Below are 27,890 nucleotides of genomic sequence, written 5' to 3'. Positions count from 1 at the left end.
TATGAATTAGTGCAAATATGAATTTAATCCAATGCTGTTTTGAACTGTTGATATAACATAAGATGTTTCTTATACACTGATAAGCTTCATCAAGTCTTAAAAAGTATTTTTGATGCTTAAGGTAATTGAAAGGCATCCAAATTATAATTAAGGATTTTCAATTTGCATCCATTACCATTAGGAAACAATGCTTTCTTTTTGAAGAACATAGCCTCGTTCCCATTTTGTGTAGTGTAGAAATGCTATGGAGGAGAATTGAGCCATCCGCTCTCAGTTCCTCATTAAAATCACTGTAGCTATATTTAAACATCATCAATAAAAATTCTCTTCATTTATTAATTCATTGCTCTGGCAATTACAATATAGACATTATACAAGACTGAATGCTTTCTGGTAATTGTATTCAATAGCTGCAAAGGGAAGGGCAAAGCTTTTTATATCTTTAAAAGCTAAATTTTTAGAGCTGAGGAACCTTTTTAGCATATTATTTTCCTTTAATATTTAATTTGCTTTTAACTAGATTCACACTGTATTGAGTGCATGCTAAAAATCTTTTTTTTTTCTGCATGCATGCAAAGTATGAAGAAATGTTAAAGAAAAATAATTATAACAATTAATTATAAGTTTTATAATTAAAACTTGAATTATAAAACTTATGATTTTTTTTGCTTGAAATAGTCATCTTCAAATATAGGAATGTGTGCATGTTTTTTCCCCTAAATTATTAGAACTAATATATTATATAGAATGTTAAATTGATTAGAATTTGTCAGATTAGATAAATGTTAATTGTTTTGTTTACAATCATCAGTGTACATCAGAGCAATGGTAACAGACAGTGTAGAGAATCCCATTTATAAAACCAAAACTGCATTTGGATTAATTATTAATGTTCTGATGATTAATTGATAAGAATTTCTACAAACTCTTGCTATGTAAGAGGAAAGTCTAGGAGATACATTATTTAATGTGGTTTAAATGCATCTGGACACAATCAGGAAAGATTTTTACTCAAAATGTGATGTCTCCATCCAGCATGTCACAGAGGAACTGACTGCTTGGGTAAGACTTTACATGCGACAGAGGACATTTTTAAAGAATGAAGGATGTTCTGTTCCATCAAAGGAATATTCCTGCTATTGTATTTCTTTTAATGCATTTGAATTATCAAACAAAAAACGGTTCCCTAGAATGAACAAAACAGATAAAACAGGACATTTATATCACATAACTTTTATTAATGCTCTTAGTTGCATCCTTAAACAGTATCAGCCAAAAAACACCACAAACCCAAACATAATTGGGCAGGAATTAAATGAAATGAGGTCAAAAACAAACCGAAGAGGAAACCAAACGGAAGGGAAGAAACCAGAAGAATTTGAAGCCAAACACTTCAAATAAATTTATCACATATCTAACCATATTATACCATTAGTCTGCTACTCTTTCAGAAAGATTCTTCTTTAAATATATAGTTTGAAAATTGAGCAGAGGGCATCATAGTAGTTGCAGTTTGTAGGCAAAGGAAAGCAGTGGCAATTGGGGTGTGGGAAGGGGAAGGAAAGAAGGGGAGAGGAGGGACTTTGTGCTTTTCTGTGCACTCATTCAGAACTCATTTCGAGAGGGGGGTGGGAGGGGAACGGGGTGCCCGGCACATGCACACGGTTACAGTATTCAGGCAGCTGGAACAGAGCTGAGGTTGAGGTCAGGAAGCCTCGATTCACAGCATGGGCTCCCGGCAAAGGACAATCTCCAGCTCTGTGCGGTACAGTTTTCCCCCGTCTGACAGTGCCATGATGCTTTGCTTATAACCATTCAGGCTCTTAGAGTCCACCTCCTGAGGTTAAACACAGTCACAGTTTGAGGGATTGCTTTCCTTATCTGTCATTGTCCGATGCTAGAATAATTCTGAGCCTTCTTATCTCACCTTATTGTTCTTCTCATAGAGGTCCTTCAGGAGAGCATCTAGCTCCTGCTCGTCAATATAGCCATTTCCATCTTGAAGGCAGAAAACAACACCCATGAAATTCTGTTTGTCACAGTTTATAAAACCTTTTCAATGTCTTTATGTGGAACCAAAAAGGAGGAACTGCTGCGACCAAATCATTCAGTCCAATTTGCGAATGAATCATTCAGTGAATCATTTTGTGAACTGGATCAACTCATTCATTCGTCTCACGTAAAATCAAGATCTTGTTAAAATGTCAACTTTTGTGTCCCATAGAAGAAAATAAGTCACATGGACCAGAGTTATTAGTTAATTAAAACTAAAAAAACAGTCTTCCTTAAAATAAAATAAACTTTAGTTGAAATAAAATAATGAAAATTAATACATTTAATAAAATAATATAACAATTAACAAATAAATTAAATTAATGTTATAAATGAATAATAAATCAATGTTATATACACTTTTTTATGTAGTTGTCAAGGCAACATTTTTCATTTAGTTTAACTTGATGTATTCAAATAACTAAAACTGTAATAAAAATCAACAAAACTATATAGTATAGTATCTGTACGAACAGAACCACAGTGGCTTGTAACAATAATTGTTAAATGTTTACTGACTGTTAAGTGACTGAAACCCTGTCAGAAATGTTTTTTTCAAAGACCTGTCTGTTTGAATTCTTGTTTTATGACTACAAGCCATATCAGTGCTCAGATGGTTCGGCAAATGTCTCACACTCTATTTTTCATAACAGCAGTAAACCTTTATTACTTCTAAAGAAACGGACACAAAATTAAACTAATCATAACTACTACATTTCATAATTGAATGTTGCAAGCCTCTAGTTTAGTTGAGTGGGTGCTGTTGTCTAATGGGCTCTGTTTGCTTACAGATTATATAGAACAAGGTTTAGGTAATCTTGCCTTCCTAAAGGGCATACGCCTGGTCTGTGTAAGGTAACCAGAGAAGGACTAATTATGAACTTGTGGTAGCACTGCATTAAATAGCAATTTTCATCTTGCAGCAATTTTCACTGGGATTTCTGTAATTACAAGTGGTAGGCACTTAAACTGTTGTAAATGTGCTTCTGATTTTGCATTTTAAATCATTTTCCAAATGATGATACCACCAAGCTGGAAGATGTGGGCAGAAAAACAGATGTGCTTCTGCTCATTTACCTGCACAGGTGAACAGGGACGCTGTTTTGCATTCAGAAAGCGCTCACGAAGGAGGGGAAGATCAGATTTACAGCAACATTGCGGCAGTGCATACAAATCTATACAATACTCTAAAACCCTGCAAAAGATGTTACGCTGTTCTTGCTGGATTATACATTACCTTATCATAGTATGCAAAGATGGCGTTGAACTGCTCAGCAGTCAGCCTGACTCCCTGTTGGGCAATAAAAACTTTTCAGTGTCAAAAATATTTGACCTCAAGAAGCTCATGAGGGCTAAAAACTTGTGGTCTTACCTGAAACTTCAACAAGAAATTCTCCTGAACCGGCAGAAGCCTTAAAATCAGCAAAAAAAAAAAAAAAAAAAAAAAATGGTTGTGATTGATGTGTCTTACAAAGTGATTTGAAACTTTTTTATTTTTTAAACATTGTCAGAACATTTCTGACCTTGCCATTTCAGACAGACCCAGTTTCCCATCGCCATTCAGATCAAACATCTTGAGCTAGAAAGGGAGACAATGGCTCAGTTTAAGAAATCCTGCATCAGATTAATATTTCCTAATGCTGCACATTGTTTCTTTACTTATTTTGTTCTTCACAATGTGTAGAGGACAACTCAGGCTCTTAATTGTGCAGCTGGCTTGCCTTGGAATAATTCAAGTTTGTCTCTGGCCTTAAGGAGTGGACATATGTTAGCACAGCTGGAGTGCAGACACAACCCTTGGGGTCACTGCAAGCATGGTGGCTAATGACTCAAGGATTTTAAGGTGAAAAAATGCTTTAAAGTTGTATATTTGTGTTAAAAATTAAACAACTGTTATGTAAATGCTTTTTGTCATTAAAAATGAATGACATTAAAAAAATGACACTAGGAGGTAAAAGTCATTAACTAATGCACCACAAAGACAACAACTTACTATTGTTTGTGTGTATTCCTGCAATTTTTGGTCATCATAGTGTCTGTTTGCCTTTTTAAGCAGGTCAGAGAGGAAGCCCTGTAGGAAGGAAAAAAATCACAAGAATATGATGATTTTATATAGGTACATTTAAACAATTTAAACTGAAATACTTGATTTAAAGTTATATTAGTTTAAAACTATATATATATATATATATATATATATATATATATATATACACACAAACACACACAAAAAAAAACACACAAAAAAACACAAAATTTCAGTAAAAAAAACACAATAAATAATGTTTATTTATTTCATTTAACCAAAACAATAAAATCTAATTTCTATAATTATCTTACAAACCCCCTGCTGTTTTGGTTTGTGAACCCCCTTAAGCATTTAACAAGAACATTATTTGTTAGTGACATCTGCTTTACTTTCTTTGAGGTCATCGTCTCCTCATTGCTTTATTTGCTTTGTTTACAAATGTAGTGATTTGTATACTCTCTTCTGATGCCAGCCACCAAACCCAGAGAGATTTGCATAGTTTCCATCTGCTCCATCACATTAGCGGCTTTCGAAACTCTTTTCAGCATTGTTACGAAGGACACAGCAGGGAAAGTAATAGAACTTTTACCTTAAGTTCATTAGCCTCAATGAACCCGCTGCGGTCTGTGTCATATTTCCGCCAGGCCTACAGATACAGACAAACATACAAAGATATTGTAACTGTACCATCAGTACAGAGTACGACTATACGTGCAATATATCTCAGGTTGGACAAACGAGAAGAATAGGACTGCGGAGGTGAAGAAATAATTGGCAAATTATTCTTGCATTAATTACACTGGCTTTTTCATTATCCCCTCTATATTTTCTATTCAAAGCAGCTGTGCATTGTGAGAACAAGGAACAAGAAATGCCATTTAATGAATGTTTTAATCTAGCAGCTGGCCTTGTTTCCATCACAGCTTCTTATCAAAGATAGATGCCTCCCTCTACAGGTCTACAGAGAATTACAGCAGTACATCTATAATACATGAGTCTGAAAATAGAAGTTTGTACTTACTCATTCTAGCCCTTTAAAAGGCTTAACTACCACACTGGATGATTAAACAGCTTCCCTTTCTCTTTAGCTCCACTCTCTCTTCAACTTGACATAATGCATCATCAAGGCAGTCAATTTCTGATGACTTTCCGAAATGTTGTATTTGGCTATGCATATTAGATTGTAATGAAGGAGTGAAGGGAGGATATTTATATGGCGCCCCAGGAGGAGTTTTGTGTCATAAATATATATCTAAATGACCACGGATCTATACAATGAAAAAGTTGCATCATCACTTACAGCCATGAATTCAGTGCTGGATCCCACAAACTGTCTGAAGCAGAGGAGGAAGTTCTCTTCTGTGGGCAAGATCTGAGCCAGCTGATGGAAAGTGTACATAAGTGGATTAGACACACATACATCAAAAAGAATTGAAAACCTTGTTTTATTCTATTTGAGACCATGACTTTTTCTATCAATAATTTATCAGTGATGTGTTAAAAATATGTGTTCATCTACCTCAGACATCTCAATTCTCCCATCTTTGTTCTTGTCGAATTTCTGCATGAACTCCGTCATCTTCTCTTTAAAGGCTGCATTTGATGGGTCCTGTGTGAAGAAAGCACAACAAGATGAATCTTCTTCTCATTCTTTGCTTATTGGAAAAGCTTTATTCAGTTTGTGCTTCTCAGGTTAGGAAAAAGCTATCCCTTTATGTACATTGTGCATTGCCTTGTGCCATATTCATTGCCACTTGTGTGGCAGATAATAGCATTACTAACTTTATGAGACCATTTGTGATGCTCCCTCCGTTTTATTGCTGAACATACAGGGATGAAGATAAAATCTCCTTTCCTATCTTTCCTGCAAGCCATCTGCCTAGTTATCTGGGGTCTTTATATAAATGATTTACACATGGTTCACTCTAAGAAAGTTAGAAATCAAAGTATTGTTTTAATATGAAGAAATTGTCCATATTGAATTGTGTGTATTGACAGTATTGACATGTTTTCCTCATATTTTTTCCTCATATGTTTTCCTCATATTTTGAATATTGCATTGTGTTGCAACAAATGTAAATGTAACAGAAAATGTCTGGGTGGTACCTTTTCCATGTTTCGACTATTTTTTAATTACAGTGTTACAATTAGTGATATTAGATAAATATTTGTTGAAAACAAGTTCTTCCAATTAGGTAGTCCCACCCCCAAATCATGCCATTGGTTGAGCCGGTGCTAGTGATGCACATACACAGCAGCTATGATTTCCATGAATATCTTAAAGTGATACTTCACCCAAAAATGTGATTTCTGTTATCATTTATTAATCTCATCCAAACCTGTGTGACTTTAGAAGATATTCTGAAGAAAGTTTCAATTGCCCATACAATGAAAGTCAAAGGGGTCCAAAACAAAAACAAAGGCATTTTTCAAAATATCTTCTTTGGTGCTCCACAGAATAAAATGCTGTCAATGAGTAAATGATGACAGACTTTTTTTTTTTTTTTTTTGGTGAACTATACCTTTAGGCTTCTTTGATGATGTACTTTGAGTTGATGTGAATCATGCCAAGAGCAACAATCTCACAGTCTTTTAGTTTGAGCACAATGAAGTTTACTCAATGCTTTGAGTATTCTGCAGTATAGTTTGGAAGATACAGTGCTTCCTAATGAGAAGTGTTTCTTGTCTGTATACTCACCACACCAGCTCCTCTCCGTGCAACATCTAGCTGACTGAAGAAGTTTTCAAGCTCCTTACCCTCAATGTAGCCATTTCCTGCAATATAAGGAAATATGGTTCAGGCTGAGATGTCTTAATCCATAATGATGTTTGTCATTATATGACTAGATAACTGCTGTCTCTCAATTGAAATGCTAAATAATGAGATTGCCTAGATGTCTGCTTTGAAGCTGGTTAACTCTAGATTGGTTCTTTGGCTTGCACCCAAATCCAAGTAACACGGGTCTTTGAAGGCTCTCTCTTTTCCATTTTTCCTCTAATTGGGCTCTCTCTTTGAAATTTTAAAACACCACCACTAGGCTCTCTCTTTTCCATTTTTCCTCTAATTGGAGGCCTTACAGTATGAGCCTTTTAAAGCCATTTATTTGAAAAGGAGATTCTTCTTGATGCTACTGCTGAAATTTTAAATCACCTCCACAAATAAATGTAATATTACCATCTGGGGGTAGTTTCCCATGCCAGGAAATTGGCCCTTCATGCAAAGGAAATTTGCGTTTGTGTATGTGTGTTTGAAATGGGATTTTGTGTGCATGGCATAATACATCACAACAGTGATTGTAACATATGTGAAGTGAGAACTACAATGAGTTCATAAGTATTGTTCTGTTATCTGTGTTTCTCCCAAAGGCATCATTTTTGAAACGTCTTAGTCTTAACTACTATGATTGTTGATAAATTTGCTTGTGGATTAGAGTGGCATTTGTAGACATCTGGACTCACTGTTAATCTCTCTTTCTGTAATTCATAATTCATAAACTATGTGAAATACCATCACTGCATGGCTGAGAAAATGCTGTATGTAAGAAGACAGGCAGTCTTACTTGTGTGTTTGCAATCGATCTGACTATTGCGTTGAGAGAATGAACACTGCATACATTGATTGTTGCCAGAGATCAATACAAAATTAATCTACTAATTTGCTGAGTGCAATACATAATAATTATGGTTTACACAGGCATTAATCCTGCTGAGTATAGTGGAAATTACTATATGTTGCCATCTGGTGTCGATATGATTGCTCTGACATTTTGAGAGATTACATGAACATTCATTCTTCCTACAATTAATTAAATTTTTCCATACGCTTTGAACTCCTGGTTTTTGGAAATGTCATTGTGTACAGATTGTTGATTCCAAGGTGCTTATAGGCAATATGGCCTATGCATTAATTAGAACACATATTGTCCATTCATTTTTTATTTCAACCATATTGAATTCTATGCCTGTTGGCTCTGCCTATGCTGTTATCATCATTCTTCTAGCATATCTGCATTGTTTGCAGGATGGTCAGCCATCTTGGAAATAGAATTGATGTGTTGGAGAAACCATTTTGGACTATGACACAACAAAACGTGTCACTCACTGAAATTGCAGTAAGCAGTAAGCTATGAATGTATAAATCCAAACTTATCATAATAAATATTTCCATTTTTATCAACCCACATGAATGAGTTTTAAAGCATCTTTAATGGAAAGTATTCCAGATACTCCTTGGGTATCTTCTAGAAGATATCCTGTAGTGACATGGACTGAGATCTGAGATCTGAGATCTGAGTCTATTTCTTAAAACCAATTGTGTGGCAGTTATTAATTGGTTACTTTTTAACTAAACCTATCATAATTATTTCCTCATAAGCTTGACAGACTGCGCACGTCGACTTTTTAATGGAATATTTGTCAGTAATTTTCACACTTTTTTGTTTTTTATAAAATTCGTTTCAAGGAACTGAATTGATTCATCCCCAGCACAAAAGTTAACTTTCTTAAATGAAAGTTTTTCGTGATATAGGGTTACTTGTGATAGACGTAGCTTACTGAATAAACTGATAAATGATGACTGTGTTGTTTGTTTTATAAATGTACCGACGTGTTTTACTATTATTATTATTATTTAAAGGAATGGATACTTTGAGAACCAACCCAACCCGTCTGTTTTGTTGTTTCCTCTGAGATTGTTTTATTTTTCCCTTTGCTGTAAGTTTATAGCTGAAATATTCCAGATTAAATGTGCTGTTTATCGAACTTCTTTTTTTTCTGTATTTCACTAATATGCATTCGGCGGGAAACGAACAGGAAAGAAACCGGAACCAAGTTGCTAATAACGATAACATCTGCCCTTACGGATACGATTATGTTCCTAATACATAAATAATCAGTCCATGATATATTTTCAGCTTCAGATATTGCAGGATGTAAGACAACTGCTAACTCTCCAGAAATAATATCCGATGAGCTTCCTGTAAGTGATCTTCAGGACTCAGGAGATGTCCTGGGTGGTGAGGACCTTGACACACACTCATCTTCCCAACAGAGAGGCACTGACAAATCCCCAGGGATGCGTAAAAACACATGGGAATAGACGGTGTAGGTGAAAGTGGACTTTTCGAACTCAATCAACGCGCGCATGATGCACAAAAATGATGTCGACGTGGGCAGTTTATTAAATATATATATTTATTAAATATATATATATTTCCGAGATAGTACTTGAGTAATAGTAATTTCACCAATGGAACACTATGGAGCCCCATCTGGAGTTACTAGGCGCGCGATACGGTTATTCACTAATAGCCTAACTGTATCAATCAAAGCATTTTAAGCGATATTGCACGCTATTATTGCTTATAAGATAATAGCAATTGTGAGCAAAGTATGCTCTTTATTTGTGCCAAGAAGGGTACTAAAATGCTGAATGAATAAATGACGTGAAAGGGACTTCTAAAAAAAAAAATATATATATATATATATATATACACACACACATGCACACACACACACACACACACACACATAAATACGTACATACACACATATAAAGTGTATTTATATATTTCTATAGCCTATACTAGTCTATACATTTTTACATTTTCAGGTATTTTATCATATCATTTATCAGTTCCTCACTATATTATGTCTAAAATCTAATGTATTATAACTGCTTTAGCGCTTGCAGTAGCTAGATCATAAATGCTAGATTGATGTTTTTAACTTTCTTTGATCTATTTTGTTTTATTTCGCACGTAAAATCTGTCAAACTATTTAGTTCTTTAACCCCACAAGTGTTTTCTTTGGAAATTGTTAGCTTCAAACTTTTTTTCTGCTATTTTAATGATAACATTTCATTTATGACTTAATTTGTTCTTCCTCGCAATCATAATCCGTGGAATAAACGGCGCATCTGTACTCACCGTCTGCATCAAAATGTTTCCAGATATCCAGGAACTGGGATGCGGTCAGCTCTGCCAAGTGAAGGTAGGGAGGCTGCTGTCCTTTGTTTGCCATGTTTTTGTGTATCTGTCCTACTGTCCACAAGAAAATCCCGGGCGAACTTTTACTCGGTCAGAATCAAATTCGCACTGTAAGTCCCCCAGTGCTTTGCAGGGGGTTTTAAATGGGCTGAGTGCTTGCAATCCTTTGGCGCTCATGCGGGTGGCGCAGTAGTCCCAGCATCACCGTTTCATGGCTCAGCACTCGCGCACGTGCTGGGAAAGCTGCTGGAGATGCTCAGCTTCACAGATGCTTCCACAGAAACATGAAGATGGACCAGAATTACTGTATGTAAGCTATTCAACGTTCTGCTCAGCTCCGCTAGCGCAATTTATATTGGTGCTGATACATATGTAAATTATGGAATGACAACAGATGAGCCAGGAACATCCACATTAAAAATACCAACAAAAAAATCCCCTTCCTTTTTTTTTTTTTTGTATGTGTGTGTGAAGGAAATTTGTTTCGGTGCAACTTTTATTTTTATGCATCCAGTGCATTTTCCGTTTGAACTAACTGGGACAATACCCTTTAAAGTCACCGTGAAATCAAAGTGGACAATTCTTGTTTTATGGAATATTATTATTATTATTATTATTTTTCATTCACGTGTGCCCTCCTAATCTTTGCTCAAAATAACTTTCCATCCCCCTTGCGACTTTTTCTGATTTACATTTATTTTTTGCTTCAAATAAAAGTTTGATTGATAAATTGATTGATAAAATTGATAAATGTTGTGATTCTCCTCTTTGCTGGTTGGCTTGGCTAATATTCACTTTATATTCACTGGGTGTTGTTGCAGTTTCAGTGTAGTTTTCCATTGTGTTCTATGTTGATTCAGGCTAAATGATGCCAACATCCTGTAGTGTCTCCTTTCCTTAGTATGTCTCTTGTTATTAATATTAATGTCTCTTGGTATTTTGAATATTTTCCTTCACTAGCAGAAATCAAGCTTTGTGTGTCACCAAGCAACAACACACAGACTGAAAGCCGGTTTGAAGCTGCATATAGGAGAGAAGCAGAATGACAGAGACTTCCTCTTCCTCTTCATTCTGTAATTCCTCCACTCCAGCTTCCTGCTGACTTTTGAGAGAAACCCCTCTATGAGCAAACCTGATATTCTGCTCAGTAGAGTGATAAAAACTGTATAACATTCTAACACTGCTTTAACAAATTATTCTAAATATATGATGCTTGGCAGTATGAGTATAATATGAGCTAGTACAGAGCAGTTGTAGGCTATGTGTTAATGGAAATGCAGTTACATCATTTCTGCACCATTGAACATTCAAATATGTCAGAAGAACTATTATTTTTCTTCATCAACATATTCAAATCTGTCACACTGTTTGTGAATATAGTTTTTGTCCTCTTAGAGGTGCTTGCAATCACAGATAGTGATAAAAGACATCTGTCCCGATGGAGCCCGCAGCATCAAAGGCTAATTATCCCACCGCAGTCAAGCATGCATACTGCTGCCTGCTCCATAGGAACCGGGAACGGAGCATTGGGAAAAGTAATGCTCACTTACCGCAGGGATCCCAAGAACTCAGCAGTAATTACTGCACCCTCACTGCTAAATATGTGTAAGCACCCAGCACATGCGACATGCCAAAAGCTTTAATGCCAATTACAATTGTTTGACAGAAATGGCTCAACTAGGGCTAGATTAATTAAAAATCCACACACTTAATCACATTTCACACGTCCCGTAGAGAGCCAGGGGCTTATGAGGACCGTCTTCGCGGTCAGGGCATCAGAACACTAATCTTGATTATGTGAATAAACAGACGCTTAATTTAATTCTGTATTGAGTCAGGTCAAAGGTGATGACTGATTTGTCTGACTGAGAGTTTCCTGACCTTGTCCAACAAAACTAGCAGACTTAGTAAGAGCTTTACCATGCAAATCTGGATCAACAAACAGCTGGTGTTTGCAACTTTCATTTATTGGTTATAGAATATTTTCTTAAGATGAGTTTAGCTGTTAACAGCTCTGAGAAGAGAATGTATTTTCCTGTTAAATGGATTGTAATTGATTTTAAATTGCAAAATAAAACATAATTTTTATTTAATTGCAAGTGAGTCTAATTTAAATGAATTGAACTAATTTTTTAGATGGGAATGCAAGTTTATCAAGGCAAACTTTGAATATTGGCTCATGAAAGACTTCTGAAAGTTTTGGCAAAAAATAAAAGGTTTTGAAGTTTTATAATGTATAGCCTTTATGAGATGGGTGGATGGATGGATGGATGGATAGATAGATAGCTAGATAGAGAGATAGATCAGTTTTCAAATTGTTTTGTTGACTATACATATAATGTGTAGGCCAACTGAAAAATTATTTTCATAAATCATTAAGCATTTTAAACAAAATGCACTATAGTTATAAAGATAACTGCATTTGAAAGCTGTTATATTGTACCAACATGATAAAAAAATTGCATGCTTTTGACCTTATTAATTATTACATGACATGGATAAATTGCCAAATTATAACTTTTAGCAGTCCATTCAGACTACACTTATCAAAAGCAGAAGAGCTTTCACTCACTTTCAAGGTTGCTGTGCTTCAGACATACTATCGTTTCTCCCCTGTGAATGCTTAGCTGTTTATGTGAAGTGAAATATGAGATTCTACTTCCACTAAGGGCAATGTCTCACACTGGATTGTCATTCCCTGTAGTTCATTTGAGGGGGAGACAAATGTGACTTCTGTTGTGTACTGAATGAATTTATATGTCTAACCTTAGGCTGGAGGTCCAGGTTATAAGGGGAGATTAATTTGGTCTGTATTCACTGAATGTGAAAATGTTTTGGAGACGATAGAAAACTGTTAAATAGAAGTTCACCCAAAAATTAAAACAAAAAATTAATTGGCAAGACCTTTTAATGTCCAGTTCTCACAATTAATTATGAATTTTGCCTCAATAATCTCCCAATTTGCTGCTTATTAATAGTTAGCTAGTAGGGTGGTTGTTAAATTTAGGTATTGGGGTAGGATTAGGGATAAAGGTCATGCAGAATATGTGCTTTATAAGCACTAATAAACATCCAATATGTTAATAATAGGAATGCTAATAAGTGACTAGTTAATAGTGAAAAATGGTCCCTATACTAAAGTGTTACCATTTAAATAAATAAATAAATAACTTACAAGTTTTTATTGAAATGGGGGTAAGTAAAAAGACACAATTTTCATTTTTGGGTATACTATCCCTTTAAGAAAAGAGATTTGGTAACACTTTATTTTGAAGGTGTCCTTGTCACATGTTACATGTACTTACTATTATAATAACAATAAATTATGCATAATTACATGCAAGTAATCCTAAACCAAACCCTAATCCTAACCCTACGTGTAGGCCTAGTTAATTATTTTAACTCCGTACTTAAATGTATAATTACACTGTAACAAGGACACCTTAAAAGGATACTCCACCCCAAAATAAAATTTTTGTCATTAATCACTTACCCCCATGTCGTTCCAAACCCGTAAAAACTCTTCAGAACGCAATTTAAGATATTTTGGATGAAAACCGGGAGGTTTGAGACTGTCATATAGACTGCCAAGTAAATAGCAGTGTCAAGGTCCATGAAAGTTATGAAAGTCGTCTACAGAATACTCTTATATGAAGCGACGGGAACACTTTTTGTAAGCGAAGAAAACAAAAATAACGATTTTATTCAATAATTTCTTTGTCAACGGTCTCTCCATATCACCATATGCTGTGTATGCTCTTTTATGTCATCCGCGCCACAAGGATGCGCTGTTTTATTTCAAAACAAAGCTAAATACATGTAGAAACAGCGCATCCTTGTGGCGTGGATGACACAGAAGAGCATATGGTGATACGGAGAGACACAGAGGAGTGTCATACCTTTTATGGACTTTGACACTGTTATTTACTTGCCAGTCTATGGGACAGTCTCAAGTTTTATGAAAACTAAAAAGTAGACGGACCCATTTCAATACTGCTTGCAAACTCATCCTGTTTACAGCTTGTCTGAGTTTGAGGGGTTTGTAGCGATTGGAGAGGTTATTCATCTATACCTGTGCTCTGTCTAGACAGCGCTGCCATGAGGCGGAGTGTTTCGGTGTGATCCTGAGGAATAAACATTTCCATTTGTCATTGACGAGAGGAAGCACGTAAATCACAAGCTTCCATCAGAGAAGCCTGATCCAGCAACATCTACATTCCTGCTGAATGTTTGGAACAGAGATTTTGTACAGGCTGCATTTATTACGTGTTCCAGGTGGCATTTTGCCGTATATACAGGCACAAACTCCAAGGTCAAGGGCCTAACATCTGCATGAATTACATTAAAATACTTACCTGTAGTCCTTTTACTGCTGAGAAATGAAACTGAAAATTAAAACGTAGGCTAATATGTCTATAATAGACTATACTTCATAGTCAGAAGCTGTTGTCCTCTTATCAGACAACCTTTCATAGAGGTTATAGAAGGACTGGGGATCTAATATGATCTACAGGGCAAAAACGTCAATCAATACGCTGTGAAAGTGACAGTGAACTAATATGATCATTGAGGAATAGTCCGTCAATACCATCTGCTTGCCTTGTCACTCAGTTCTTGGCTGTACTCCAGTGATCTGCCTGCTGACGGTTGAGTTTAGAAGTATGGAAAGTCTTTATTCAGCAGAGATGTCTCAGTCTGTTTCCTCTATATCTCCAATTCCACCTTTACAGTGTGATTGATCAAATTCCTCCAAATACAGTGGGGTCCAAAAGTCTGAGACCACTAGTAAAAAATTGCTTCTATTTTGTATGTTTAGTTCATTTAAATCTAGTTTACATGTAATACCTAATACATACAAGTTATATTTGAATGAATGAATAATTTGAAATGAATGAATACTTTAATTGTAAATGAAAATTTAAATTAAAAAGTAAAATGAACATCACAAGTTTGTGTAAAAAACTTCTCCATCATCATTTCTGAGTGATCTAAAGGGCATCCTGAAGCAAGAACATGTCTACAAAGAGTCACATGATCAATGCCGCTGCAAAGTCAATATTTACCTACTAAGTACAGAATCTTAAATATTTATTTAACTTTGTCATGAAGTTCTATTTTTTTTACTTATATGTGATTTTAAATCCCAGAATTTGAATTTGAAGTAAAGCAAGTGTGTACAACATTTGTAATGTTATATTTCATTTAATCATTAAATTTAAAATAATTGTCACTATATACATTACCAAGGCTGCATTTGTTTGATGAAAACAGTAATATTGTATTAGAATAATAATTTAAAACAACTGTTTTTTAATATATATTTTTGCATAATATAATTTTTTTTTTTAGAAATCATGATACATTATTTTTCATATTTTTTGTCATTTATTTTGTGTCTGTCAGTTGTATTCAATATTTCAAAAATTATGCCTGTAGTTTTTATTAATTTTTATTTCCATATTACTTATAGTTATTTCAAGTTAAAGTATTTGAAAACATTAACTTAAAATACATTTTTAATATTATATTTTATTTTGGTTTACATTTATTTTATTTCAGGTAACACTTTTATTATGCTTTTAGTTTATTTAAATATAATAATCCTATCTTTCACAATTTTGCACTCCACTGTATATTAATGAGACAGAGGATTATCATTTTAGCAAGAGAGATGTCATGAATGTGGATGTAAGGAAGGCACTGACCTTTGAACAATGCTCAGAATTACATCCCTACTGTCTCTCTCACTCAACTGTGGCCTGTGTATGGATAAATGAGATCTCTCTTTCCAATAAGGTCCCTCTTCCTCAGTGGATTCCCTGTTCCAAGAATGGGTATAGATGGTTAATGCCAGCATGTCCCCTGGGTTTTCTCTCACTCTTCCTGTGTCCCTTGCTGCAAACATGATTTGAGAGAGATGGTGAGATATAAATAAAGTGTAGCTCTCTATCAAGCACACGATCACAGCAGGCTGATCAAAGTGAAATGAAAAAGAAAAATCATGGGAGTGATTGTAGCGTGGAGGGATGTGTTGGGAGGGTAGAGTGTGAAATACCAGCCTTCTGATTTAAAGGTCTGTTATGCCCAAGATATCAGAGATTTGTTCGTGAAGATACAGTATGTGAACGTCTGCATGAGAGACATAGTTTTGGGAATTAAAGGGATACTCCACCCAAAATGAAAATTTTGTCATTAATCACTTACCCCCATGTTGTCCAAACCTGTGAAAGCTTCGTTCGTCTTCGGAACACAATTTAAGATATTTTAGATGAAACCGGGAGGCCTGTGACTATCCCATAGACTGGCAAGTAAATAACAGTGTCAAGGTCCATAAAAGGTATGAAAGTTGTCTTCAGAATACTCCATCTGAAATCAGATGTGCAATCTGGGTTATATGAAGCGACGGGAACACTTTTTGTAAGCGAAGAAAACTAAAATAACGACTTTTGTTTTCTTTGCTTACAAAAAGTATTCTCGTCACTTCATAAAGTTACGGTTGAACCACTGATGGCAGATGGAGTATTCTGATGACGTCTTTCATACCTTTTATGGACCTTGACACTGTTATTTACTTGGCAGTCTATGGGACAGTCACAGGCCTCCCGGTTTTCACCCAAAATATCTTAAATTGTGTTCCTGAAGACGAACAAATTTGGAACGACATGGGGGTAAGTGATTAATGACAAAATTTTCATTTTGGGGTGGAGTATCTCTTTAAAATACATACAGGTCCTTCTCAAAAAATTAGCATATTGTGATAAAAGTTCATTATTTTCCATAATGTAATGATAAAAATTAAACTTTCATATATTTTAGATTCATTGCACACCAACTGAAATATTTCAGGTCTTTTATTGTTTTAATACTGATGATTTTTGCATACAGCTCATGAAAACCCAAAATTCCTATCTCAAAAAATTAGCATATTTCATCCGACCAATAAAAGAAAAGTGTTTTTAATACAAAAAAAAGTCAACCTTCAAATAATTATGTTCAGTTATGCACTCAATACTTGGTCGGGAATCCTTTTGCAGAAATGACTGCTTCAATGCGGCGTGGCATGGAGGCAATCAGCCTGTGGCACTGCTGAGGTGTTATGGAGGCCCAGGATGCTTCGATAGCGGCCTTAAGCTCATCCAGAGTGTTGGGTCTTGCGTCTCTCAACTTTCTCTTCACAATATCCCACAGATTCTCTATGGGGTTCAGGTCAGGAGAGTTGGCAGGCCAATTGAGCACAGTAATACCATGGTCAGTAAACCATTTACCAGTGGTTTTGGCACTGTGAGCAGGTGCCAGGTCGTGCTGAAAAAACGAAATCTTCATCTCCATAAAGCTTTTCAGCAGATGGAAGCATGAAGTGCTCCAAAATCTCCTGATAGCTAGCTGCATTGACCCTGCCCTTGATAAAACACACAGTGGACCAACACCAGCAGCTGACATGGCACCCCAGACCATCACTGACTGTGGGTACTTGACACTGGACTTCAGGCATTTTGGCATTTCCTTCTCCCCAGTCTTCCTCCAGACTCTGGCACCTTGATTTCCGAATGACATGCAAAATTTGCTTTCATCCGAAAAAAGTACTTTGGACCACTGAGCAACAGTCCAGTGCTCCTTCTCTGTAGCCCAGGTCAGGCGCTTCTGCCGCTGTTTCTGGTTCAAAAGCACACGCCTGTGCACGGTGGCTCTGGATGTCTTCTACTCCAGACTCAGTCCACTGCTTCCGCAGGTCCCCCAAGGTCTGGAATCGGTCCTTCTCCACAATCTTCCTCAGATTCCGGTCACCTCTTCTCGTTGTGCAGCGTTTTTTGCCACACCTTTTCCTTCCCACAGACTTCCCACTGAGGTGCCTTGATACAGCACTCTGGGAACAGCCTATTCGTTCATAAATTTCTTTCTGTGTCTTACCCTCTCGCTTGAGGGTGTCAATGATGGCCTTCTGGACAGCAGTCAGGTCGGCAGTCTTACCCATGATTGCGGTTTTGAGTAATGAACCAGGCTGGGAGTTTTTAAAAGCCTCAGGAATCTTTTGCAGGTGTTTAGAGTTAATTAGTTGATTCAGATGATTATGTTAATAGCTCGTTTAGAGAACCTTTTCATGATATGCAAATTTTTTTAAATAGGAATTTTGGGTTTTCATGAGCTGTATGCCAAAATCATCGAGAAGGGTCTGGCTGCAGACTTGCATTCTCAGACTTGCAGTCTCAGACACTTGCGCTTCCGCTAGTGACATCCGTCTTTTTTATTTTGTTCTATTTATTGATTACTTTTTGTTTGAATCTCTCATCATTTTACAACAGTAGCCAGGTGATGAAGACAAGAAAAAAGAAACAAAATTACGAAGTCACTTGCACTCTCAGCTACCTGCGACGTCACTTGCAATCGACACAAATCGTATGTGTTTCCAATGGAGACAAGACGCTGTGGTGATTAAACGATTAAAACTAATTTAGTACCGTAACGTACAGGGTCCTGCAAGAAAAAGACAAGACCCGCAAATCCGCGGCCACAGAACAGCAGAATATGAACGCAATGCACAAAGTCTCTCGTTAAGCGTTTCATTTCATTATAAATAAAACGCATAGCTTAATGGACAAAGACAAAGAAATAAAAAAGCTGTAGACAGTTATTCTATATGGAAAAAACGCTTAACGCGAAACTTTGCATGTTGCATTTATTCTGGGCTCACCTGGTTGCCTGTACATATTGTTTATGTATATTTTAATAATGAAGAGGAGCATATTGAGTTTCTTCTTTATCTTCTTAGTCTATTATTATGCCACATTATGCCATGTTTTGCGCCTGTTTTGCCATGTTTTATACATTATTCGTTATATTAATAAACTATATTGAATTTGATATTTGAATAGCATCTTAATACATTAATAGGCCACATTAAGTGTTTATGTTTTCTACGGGAGGAAAACGCTTAATGAGAGACTTTGCGCATTGCATTCATATTCTGCTGTTTTGTGGCCACGGATTTGCGGGTCTTTTTTTTTTTTCTTGCAGGACCCCTGTACGTGATGTTACTAATTTAGTTTTAATCGTTTAATCACCACAGCGTCTTGTCTCCATTGGCAACATGCACGATTTGTGTTGGTTGCAAGTGACTTCGCAGGTAGCTGAGAGTGCAAGTGGCGATTGCAAGTGACTTCGTAATTTAGTTTCTTTTTTCTTGTCTTCAACACCTGGCTGCTGTTGTAAAATGTTGAGAGATTCAAACAAAAAATAAATAGAACAAAATATAAAATAAAGACTGCAAGTAATGTCACTACTGGAAGTGCAAGTGTCTGAGAGTGCAAGTCTGAGAGTGCAAGTCTGAGAATGCAAGTCTGAGAGAGCAAGACCAATTTGAACCTTCAAACACGTCCCACACAAATCATCAGTATTAAAACAATAAAAGACCTGAAATATTTCAGTTGGTGTGCAATGAATCTAAAATATATGAAAGTTTAATTTTTATCATTACATTATGGAAAATAATGAACTTTTATCCCAATATGCTCATTTTTTGAGAAGGACCTGTAGGTATTGTTTTGAATAGATTGGGAGAAATCCACCATTGAACCATAAAATTAATAAATCTTACTTAAGATTGAAACTTTTTTACTTAACCTACTGTACTAAGATATTTTTTCATTAAAATTCCAAAAATTTTTTTTGTAGTGCTATCAGTCTAATGCTGTCTGAAATACATGAAGACCCAGGAATGAAGAACGCTGAGCTAAAAGTTGCATTTCAGAGGAAAACAGCTACAGAGAGAAACAAGATTTTCAAATGAGATAATATGTCAGAGAGTGAGAGAGCAGAACATTAATGTGTAAGATCAAAACAATTTCCTCTGTTCCTCTAGAAAAGCATTGAGTGGAAGTACCGTCACTGCTGTGCACATCATGGGCATCAAGCCCTGAATATTTCAGCAAATGGCCCGTCGCTAATTGCATACGAGTTACCTCTTCACTAATGGCACACAGGGACTGTGATGTTTCAGGGCAGAGTCAGCACAACTGGATTTCCATAAATATTTTGTGAAAGTCTGAATAACAGACTGATCTGCAGCTCTGTTATCATTGGCAAGGGCAGAGGCGTCGTCTGACAGATTAACCTCTTTTCTCTAAAAGATTGTTTCCTCCAAAAATCTGGTGTGTGCAGAAGATTCTAGCACAGATCTCTCACACATCTGCCATATGAAATACAAAATGGAATCAGTATTCATGGACTGCTTTTCACTATACTGTCACTACACTGAAGAAATATCACGTCAAAACAATTTTTTTACTTCGAAATTGCTAGTAAGTTTCACAAATATTTAAAAAGAAAGAGCAAGTAAAATTGATTTAAACGTACTTTGATATACTGAGTGGATATGTTGCATTATGTTTTACTTTAAGGTTTTTGCTTGGTGACAGACTAGCTGCAAGATGTTGTTAATGTTTTATTTCATCACTACTTCAGAGGTAGGTTGGCATGCTTTATCAATAATGTAGTGACATGAGGGGGTTAAGTGGGATGCCTATTCATTCACTTACATGTGTTTTGCAGGCTGTAATGTATTCAAACTACTTCTGATCTTGCTATATATGCATTGCAGGAAATTATTCATATTGATCACTGCAGGGCCTTTGCTATAAACACAAGATAAAATCTTATATTTAGTCTTATATTTAATATGACATGAAAGACTGTGCAGTTTTCATCTCTGAGTTTTGATATACTGTAAATAAATGCACAGGATCTCAGAATTGGAAAATGGAAGGACAGAACACAAAGGATTACACCACCACACAGCAATTCATTTTTTATATTTTAATATTTGAGTGAAAATAAAGTTTAAATACATCCCATTCCTATAGACATTTAAAAATCTATCAAATATCTCTAATAATTTCAAAAAGATTTGTCCATATATATATATTTTTTTCAGAAAACATAAATTTAATCAAAAACATAGAAACTTCTGTAAATTTCTTTGGAAACATCTAGAAAAGTTAATAACTAAAAAGATAAAATATGTAATTTATGTAATATATTAATTGATTATTTAGCACCTAATTGCACTGTAACTCCTTATTTTGTATTTGCAACTGAATTCCCTTTCATACAGTTGAGAAAATTACATAATTGTATTGCAGTGTAAGTTTGTCCCTTTTCATGTTTGTTCTGTAACTCTTTTTTCAAGAGATAATGACAAGAATTATACTTATGTAATGCTTCTATTTTCAGTTGTTCTAAACATGCATTTCAGGAAGGATGTGAATGCATTATACAGTATATTTGTCATATTATTACCTAGTCTCACAGTGATATTTTAGTACTACAGTATACACCGCAGTATGGATAATATCAACTGTAAACAAAATTAACCTAGCCTAAATTTTGACTCAGAGAGTCTTGAGGGACTGGAAAGTTCATAAAGTTACTTTAACTCTGAATAAGATACATGAGAAGCATTAAGGAGCATATACTGCATGTCATTCTACATTGTTAGCTGTCTAAGTGCAAATCAAGCATATCAAGATTTTTGTACTAAATTTGGTAAATGCGGTACACTACATTTTTGCCACTAAATTGCTGACTAGCTTCTGGAGGTCTTCGGTTCGCATACGGGTGGTTCCCAGGACCTCTTCATGATTAGCCTTTTCTGTGCTGTTGTAGTCAGTCACTACTTTGTTGGTAATAAGGGAGAGTCCAAACACACGCATGCCACAGTGACGAGCGACCACCACCTCTGGAACGGTACTCATACCTAATTACAGAGAAACTGCATTTATTTGATGAAAAAACAATAATACTGTGAAATATTGTTACTATTTAAATAACTGTTTTCTATTTTAATATATTTTCAAAACAATTTATTCCTGTGATGGCAAAGCTGAATTTTCAGCAGCCATTACTCCAATCTTAAGTGTCACATGATCCTTCAGAAATCATTCTAATATGCTGATTTGGCACTCATCATTACCAGTGTTGAACAGCTGCATGGCTTAATATTTTTGTAGAAACCATTATATATATTTTTTGATGAAACAATGAAGTTAATAAGAACAGAATTCATTTGAAATAGAAATCTTATGTAGTATAAAGAAATGCCACTTTTTTAACCAATTTAATGCATCCTTGCAGAATAAATTACAAATAAAAATTCTAAAATCGAACGATACTTTGCATACGCATTTATATAAGCTGTAATACACACACTATGTCTTACACACTCAAAACATTTTTGATAATAGTGTTATGTAGCCTTACAGTACATACCCACAGCATCCGCCCCAAGGATCTGTAGAACCCTGCATTCTGCAATCGTCTCATAGCACGGTCCTGCCAACATGCAGTAAACACCCTCCTGGAGGAAAGAGTCACAGCCTAGTTCTTGGGCCGTCTCCCTGGCCATCCGTGCAAAGTCTCTATCATAAGCATCAGACATGCAGGGAAAGCGCACTCCAAATCTACAGGGACAGAACACAAATGTCAGTGAACATTGGACTGCTTGCAGAAATCATTAGAGAAATGCTTGTAAGATTATATAGCAAGGTTAATAGCAGAACGAAGACTGAACTGTTAAAAACAAAGCCACAAATCAAAAGTATTCATCTAATGCTATTCTTCAAATTCTGGTGTTAGGTAGAATTCGGTTTCTTTAATTATAATTATAAAAAATGATCTCAAATCTATATGATTGGGTTTTAATAACACATTAAACATCTGACTATACTGCATAGCAATTCACCTTTCCTCATTGCGTCCACACAGGGGATTTTGGCCTGCAAAGCCAGGCATATTGATATGGTCTTTGATCAACATGATGTCTCCCATTTTAAATTTAGAATTGAGTCCTCCAGCAGCATTGGTCACAATCAGAGTCTCAATCCCGAGTAGGAAAAACACTCTTACTGGATATGTGACCTAAAACAGAACAATAGTATAAGATTTAGAGACAAAAACCATTCTCATTTTTATGAAACAGGAAATTAAAGCTTGAATATGATCTGATATATGTCATTAAAACCATATAGTAGGCTATAACTGTATCCCCTCCTCCCCATTTGTCTAACTTCATACATTTTCTGTTATTAAGTACATTTTATAATTGAAAATAGTTCTTCCCTCATGTGCATTGAATTAAGAAATTGTGAAACAAATACATGACTGCTTTTTTACAACACAGGCAAGAATATGGACAGTGATTTCAATCACTCATAAAAACCATGCTTTAAATCATAATGTCATATTTCACTTGGCTTCTGCAACAAAGAGCAAGCACTGTCTGTGTGTTTCTGAACATTATTTAACCTGAACACAAATGTTGGAATGTTGTAAAAGTTTATAGGAGAAGACAAGGTGATTTGCCAAAGGTTAACTATGATCATCTCTGTTATACGTAAAACTGCTGATTGCTCTGCTTATATGAAAAGTCAGTGGTTAAGTACAGAATAACCTCTGTGTTACTGTTGTGGTATATAATTGCTAAAGCAACAGAAACACTAAGATGATTCTTAAATTTGATTCATTATTGTAAAGTGTTACCAAGATGTTTTAATCATCAACTGACAGTGTCCCTTCCCCCCACCCCCAGATTTTCTATCCAATCCCATATGCTTTTGCATGCTCTGATTTTGTTCTATGCTCATACTTTTTCTTGTGAAGTACAGGTGGGAGATTGACTGGTGCAATATTATAGTATGCCTTATCCATTGAGAATTCAATTTTCCCTTTGAGATTTTAAGCATGATACTTACTGTGGCAATGTTATAGCCCTCATAGAAGTGGAAGCGGCCTTGCATGCAAACACACTGCTTTCCATTCAGCTCTCCAAACACCAGCTGACCTTTATGTCCTTGGACTAAAGAGGCATGAGGTAGACTATTAAATGTTTGTTAATGCAAACAATAACCACATAATGGCAGTGAAATGATAAAGGACACGTTTTTTAATCTTTGTGTAGTCAGTGAACAGATTATGAAATAAATTCTCTGAAAATCTAACATCTCACACCTGTGCTTTGGGGAAAGCGGGGGATATTGTGGTAAGGAAATACTTTCTTGTTGTCCAGCAGGTCAGCCAATCCACCGAGTCCTGAACCACAGATAATTGCCACTTTGGGCCTGATATCTGTGTTAGCAAGCAGCCAATCTGCGGTTTCTTTGTAGTCCTCATAGCTGTAGCTATATAGAAACAAAACATGTTTTTTGCTTAATTTTTTCATTAGTGGGGCTGGTGTCATTCATGCATCAAAAAACACTTTTGCTGGATAATATCTGACTAATATCCTACTTGGTTATGAAATAAGGAGGTGTCAGAATTATCTGTATTACACACACATGCTAATGTCAAATGACCTGTCAAGTACAGTGATCCAATCAAGTAGCTTTCAGAGTGAGCAAGTCAATTAAAAGCAATAAAAGCAGAAGTATATACAGTACTGCAGTAACAAAATTGTTTTGTTTTTTATACATATTATATTATCTAATTATTTATCCTTGTCACTTGCAATGCTATTGTGTTGGATATGTTGAATTATCTCTTTGACTGTCATTTACCTGAACAATCGCTGTAGTAAATGATTTCCAGTATCTGTCTGCGTGTGTGAGCTACTGTATAACTGCTGGTCTTGTTACCATACAAGACTAATGGATGACCAGTGGAGTAGATATAAATCCATTTTTGAGCTGTAACTATATGAAATAACTACAGTATACTAATGGTCTGTGCTCATCTCTGGATTTTGCTTGGGTCTCAGCTATCAAAGCAATCTACTGTATTTTTCATTTGTAGCAAACTGTAAATAGCTTTGTTATCAATTATTGTATTTATATAGTCAGCTGAAAAGTAGTGTTAACAGTACACACAGCCTCGTTTTCACTCCTGTCAAAGATTAAATATGGCTTACCCGTGACTAAGGTTCATAGATGACGCTTTTTTCAGAGTAGGTAGTTCAAAATTCACTTGTAGTGTTTTAGGCTGTTAGTCATTATGACATTATGCTTTCTTGTTGTCAAAACGTGTCTGTCATTATATAACATGAAGCACCGTCATACTCTGAATTATTTTATAGTCTTTTGAAACTGAAACAACAATGACCCATTCATACTGAATTGCTTTCATAGTTGGACTGCCCACTTTTATTATCAGAAATTCTTTCATAGCTGGGAAAATATCGGGTAGGAAGAGCTGTAAGCATGCGCTGTCCGTGGTGCTGCAGGGCGTTGCGGGATCAGCACTTTCCATTCAGAGCTTCAAACACTACGTGACTCCATAACGCTCAATGAGAGTGCACAATAGGCCTCTTATTTTACAATCACAGCGCTGCCACCCTTACCCCCACTGCCTTTTTTTTTTACTTTGACAAGGTCTGCCAACAGCCATGATCTCCTTATTTGGGACGGTTCTCGTAGCTGTTTATTCACAGCTTTTATAGCGAAGCCTGTCGCTTTAAGAGCTGCGTATTATTCTGGGCGAATCCACAAAGCTGAATAGCAGGATTCTCTTACGTAACCATAGTTATGAGGAGCTAATTTTATAGCTTTTTTATAGATAATATGTTATTAAAAATGATGAATTTCATTCGAGCTTCTAATCTGCAACAAATGCTCTTTTTTACGGTGGAACTTGAGGGCTCATACTAGAGGAAGAATGGGAATGAGATCGCCATCCAAACACTTAGGGTACTAAAAATCCTCTTGAGGATAGAGACTGCGTTGTTAAGCATATAGGTATTGTTCTCGCATTTTCTTCAGGTTGATCTATAATGTAAAGCCCTGTTTGATGATGATATAACGTAAATAAAGAGCGACAGTTGTCATGGCGACTACTGACGAATGTAATCCCATATTTTTTCACAATAAGATTTCATTTAGACAGTCTGATATGATGTAGGATATTGATTTGGCAGGTCTGCTATGCTGTAAGGCAGCGAATCTGGCGCATTATGTTCGTTTTTCCCCTTACCTGCACTCGCTGGATGTTGACATGTCCGCAGCGGCTGGTCGGGAAACGGTTGCCAGGAGGAATAATACAGAGCAACCTGAGCGAGAGGTCAAACACCCGACGGTCTCGTGGGAAGGGTGGCGTGACGGAGGAGGAGTCCGTCTTAAAACTGGTTTCTTAAACAGCGCTCGTTGATCTAATCCAATTTTCTGTCAGAATGGGCCGCTCACTGACCCGAGTTAAAGAGCCTTGAGAACTGTCATCCTGCCAGGACCAGCACAGACGTGTCGTGGTGCCTCACAGCAGGGGAAATAACGTGTTCCTGTGTAACGTTAGTTTAACCAGAGTGTCCGGTTAAACTGTCATTTGTCACTAGCAGAGATTATGGACGCTTTTTAAAATACCAACACACTACTTTGACACAGTTTCGTCTACTGCCCTAGCTAAATATTTTCACTCTTAAAACTAAACTAAATAATAAATGAAGTTCGTCAGTAGGTCTTTGAAGTCACTTAGATTCAACAGTTGACCCGCCTCTTATAAACCTACCAAACTAATTCTCTGCTGTAATGGGTTTTTGAGTTAGTTATGGTTCTTTGGGGATTAGAAAAAGCTCTTGATGTTTTATTATACAGTACATTCTTCAGATCAGTGCATTGGTTTCTCTTTAAAGCAGGGCTGTAACCACTATGAACATTAAGGGGACATTGATTGGTCAGATTAGTGATTGATCAATGGGTTTCTTTAGTGGTCAATTCTTAAGTTGCTATAAAATATGATTCTTCATGTCATCAGATTGTCAAATCCTTTCTGCTTGTGTTTTATGCATGTATTGTTTGTGGACTATAGGTAAATGTAACATATATAAAACTTTAGTCTAATTTTAAATGTAAAATAAACCACATTTGAAATATTTAAAGTTAATACTTTGAGAAAGACACTTTCTAATGTGAAAAAGAAGTGCACTTAATTATATTGTATGTGCACTTAGTGTACTTGCAGATAATATAATATTAATAAAAAAGGCCACTTAAGGGTACTTAAAGAAAATACACTTTCATTACTTTTTTTTAACATAGCTAATTTTTAAAAGTGCAGTTTGTTATAATGTAAAATTAAAAATTTAATGTAGAGTGCATTTTAAATTATTATGTTTTAATAATCTTTTGCTTTGAAGAAATACACTTATTTAAAATTTATTAAATAACATATTAAAGTACTTCATTTTTTAATTTTAACTGTAGTGTTATTAAAATTTAAACTATATATATTTTAAATGTAGTAATTTGTAACTTTATTAGCCTATTACAAATATGTAATTACCAATATATTAAAATAGATGACATACAAGTTTTAACAGAAATTACTTACAATTTTTGTTTATCATAAATGCTTTTCAGCAGCTACATTCTGCAGTACATCAACCATATCAACTCAAAAATACGAATTATAAAGTTACATGAATTCATGTAATTTAGTCTAATTAGGTATGCCAAAAATACACTCTTAAAGGGATACCCCAAAATGAAAATTTTGTCATTAATCACTTACCCCCATGTCTTTAGAAACCCGTAAAAGCTTCATTCGTCTTCGGAACACAATTTAACATATTTTGGATGAAAAACCGGGAGGCCTGTGACTGTCCCATAGACTGCCAAGTATATAACAGTGTTAAGGTTCATAAAAGGTATGAAAGTCGTCGTCAGAATACACCATCTGCCATCAGACGTGCAAGGGTTATATGAAGCGACGGGAACACTTTTTGTAAGCGAAGAAAACAAAAATAACGACTTTATTCAACAATTCCTTTGTCAACAGTCTCCTTTGTGTCTCTCCATATCACCATATGCTGCGTATGCTGTTCTATATCATCCGCGCCACAAGGATGCACT

General features: G+C 35.7%; 2 protein-coding genes across 2 annotated transcripts; both read right to left on the bottom strand.

Moving 5' to 3' along the window:
* Window positions 1–1,217: 1,217 nt before the first annotated feature.
* On the bottom strand, window positions 1,218–10,295 carry LOC109110130 (calretinin-like). Its single transcript, XM_042744061.1, has 11 exons — window positions 10,009–10,295; window positions 6,780–6,856; window positions 5,601–5,690; window positions 5,382–5,462; window positions 4,671–4,727; window positions 4,046–4,123; window positions 3,576–3,631; window positions 3,425–3,464; window positions 3,290–3,343; window positions 1,928–1,999; window positions 1,218–1,837 (listed from the first exon to the last, which is right to left on the bottom strand). Exons 1-11 carry the CDS (start codon window positions 10,100–10,102, stop codon window positions 1,721–1,723), a joined length of 816 nt encoding a protein of 271 aa, XP_042599995.1. The 5' UTR covers window positions 10,103–10,295; the 3' UTR covers window positions 1,218–1,720.
* Window positions 10,296–20,985: 10,690 nt separating this feature from the next.
* On the bottom strand, window positions 20,986–26,562 carry LOC109068740 (purine nucleoside phosphorylase-like). Its single transcript, XM_042744059.1, has 6 exons — window positions 26,020–26,562; window positions 24,067–24,236; window positions 23,811–23,914; window positions 22,802–22,977; window positions 22,330–22,520; window positions 20,986–21,817 (listed from the first exon to the last, which is right to left on the bottom strand). Exons 1-6 carry the CDS (start codon window positions 26,040–26,042, stop codon window positions 21,621–21,623), a joined length of 861 nt encoding a protein of 286 aa, XP_042599993.1. The 5' UTR covers window positions 26,043–26,562; the 3' UTR covers window positions 20,986–21,620.
* Between the last annotated feature and the right edge of the window lie 1,328 nt (window positions 26,563–27,890).

The sequence above is a fragment of the Cyprinus carpio genome, chromosome B18 (genome assembly GCF_018340385.1).
Source record: "Cyprinus carpio isolate SPL01 chromosome B18, ASM1834038v1, whole genome shotgun sequence".
Taxonomy (NCBI): domain Eukaryota; kingdom Metazoa; phylum Chordata; class Actinopteri; order Cypriniformes; family Cyprinidae; genus Cyprinus; species Cyprinus carpio.
Note: the sequence above shows the minus strand (reverse complement) of the source record. Positions and strands in the feature narration are given on the sequence as shown.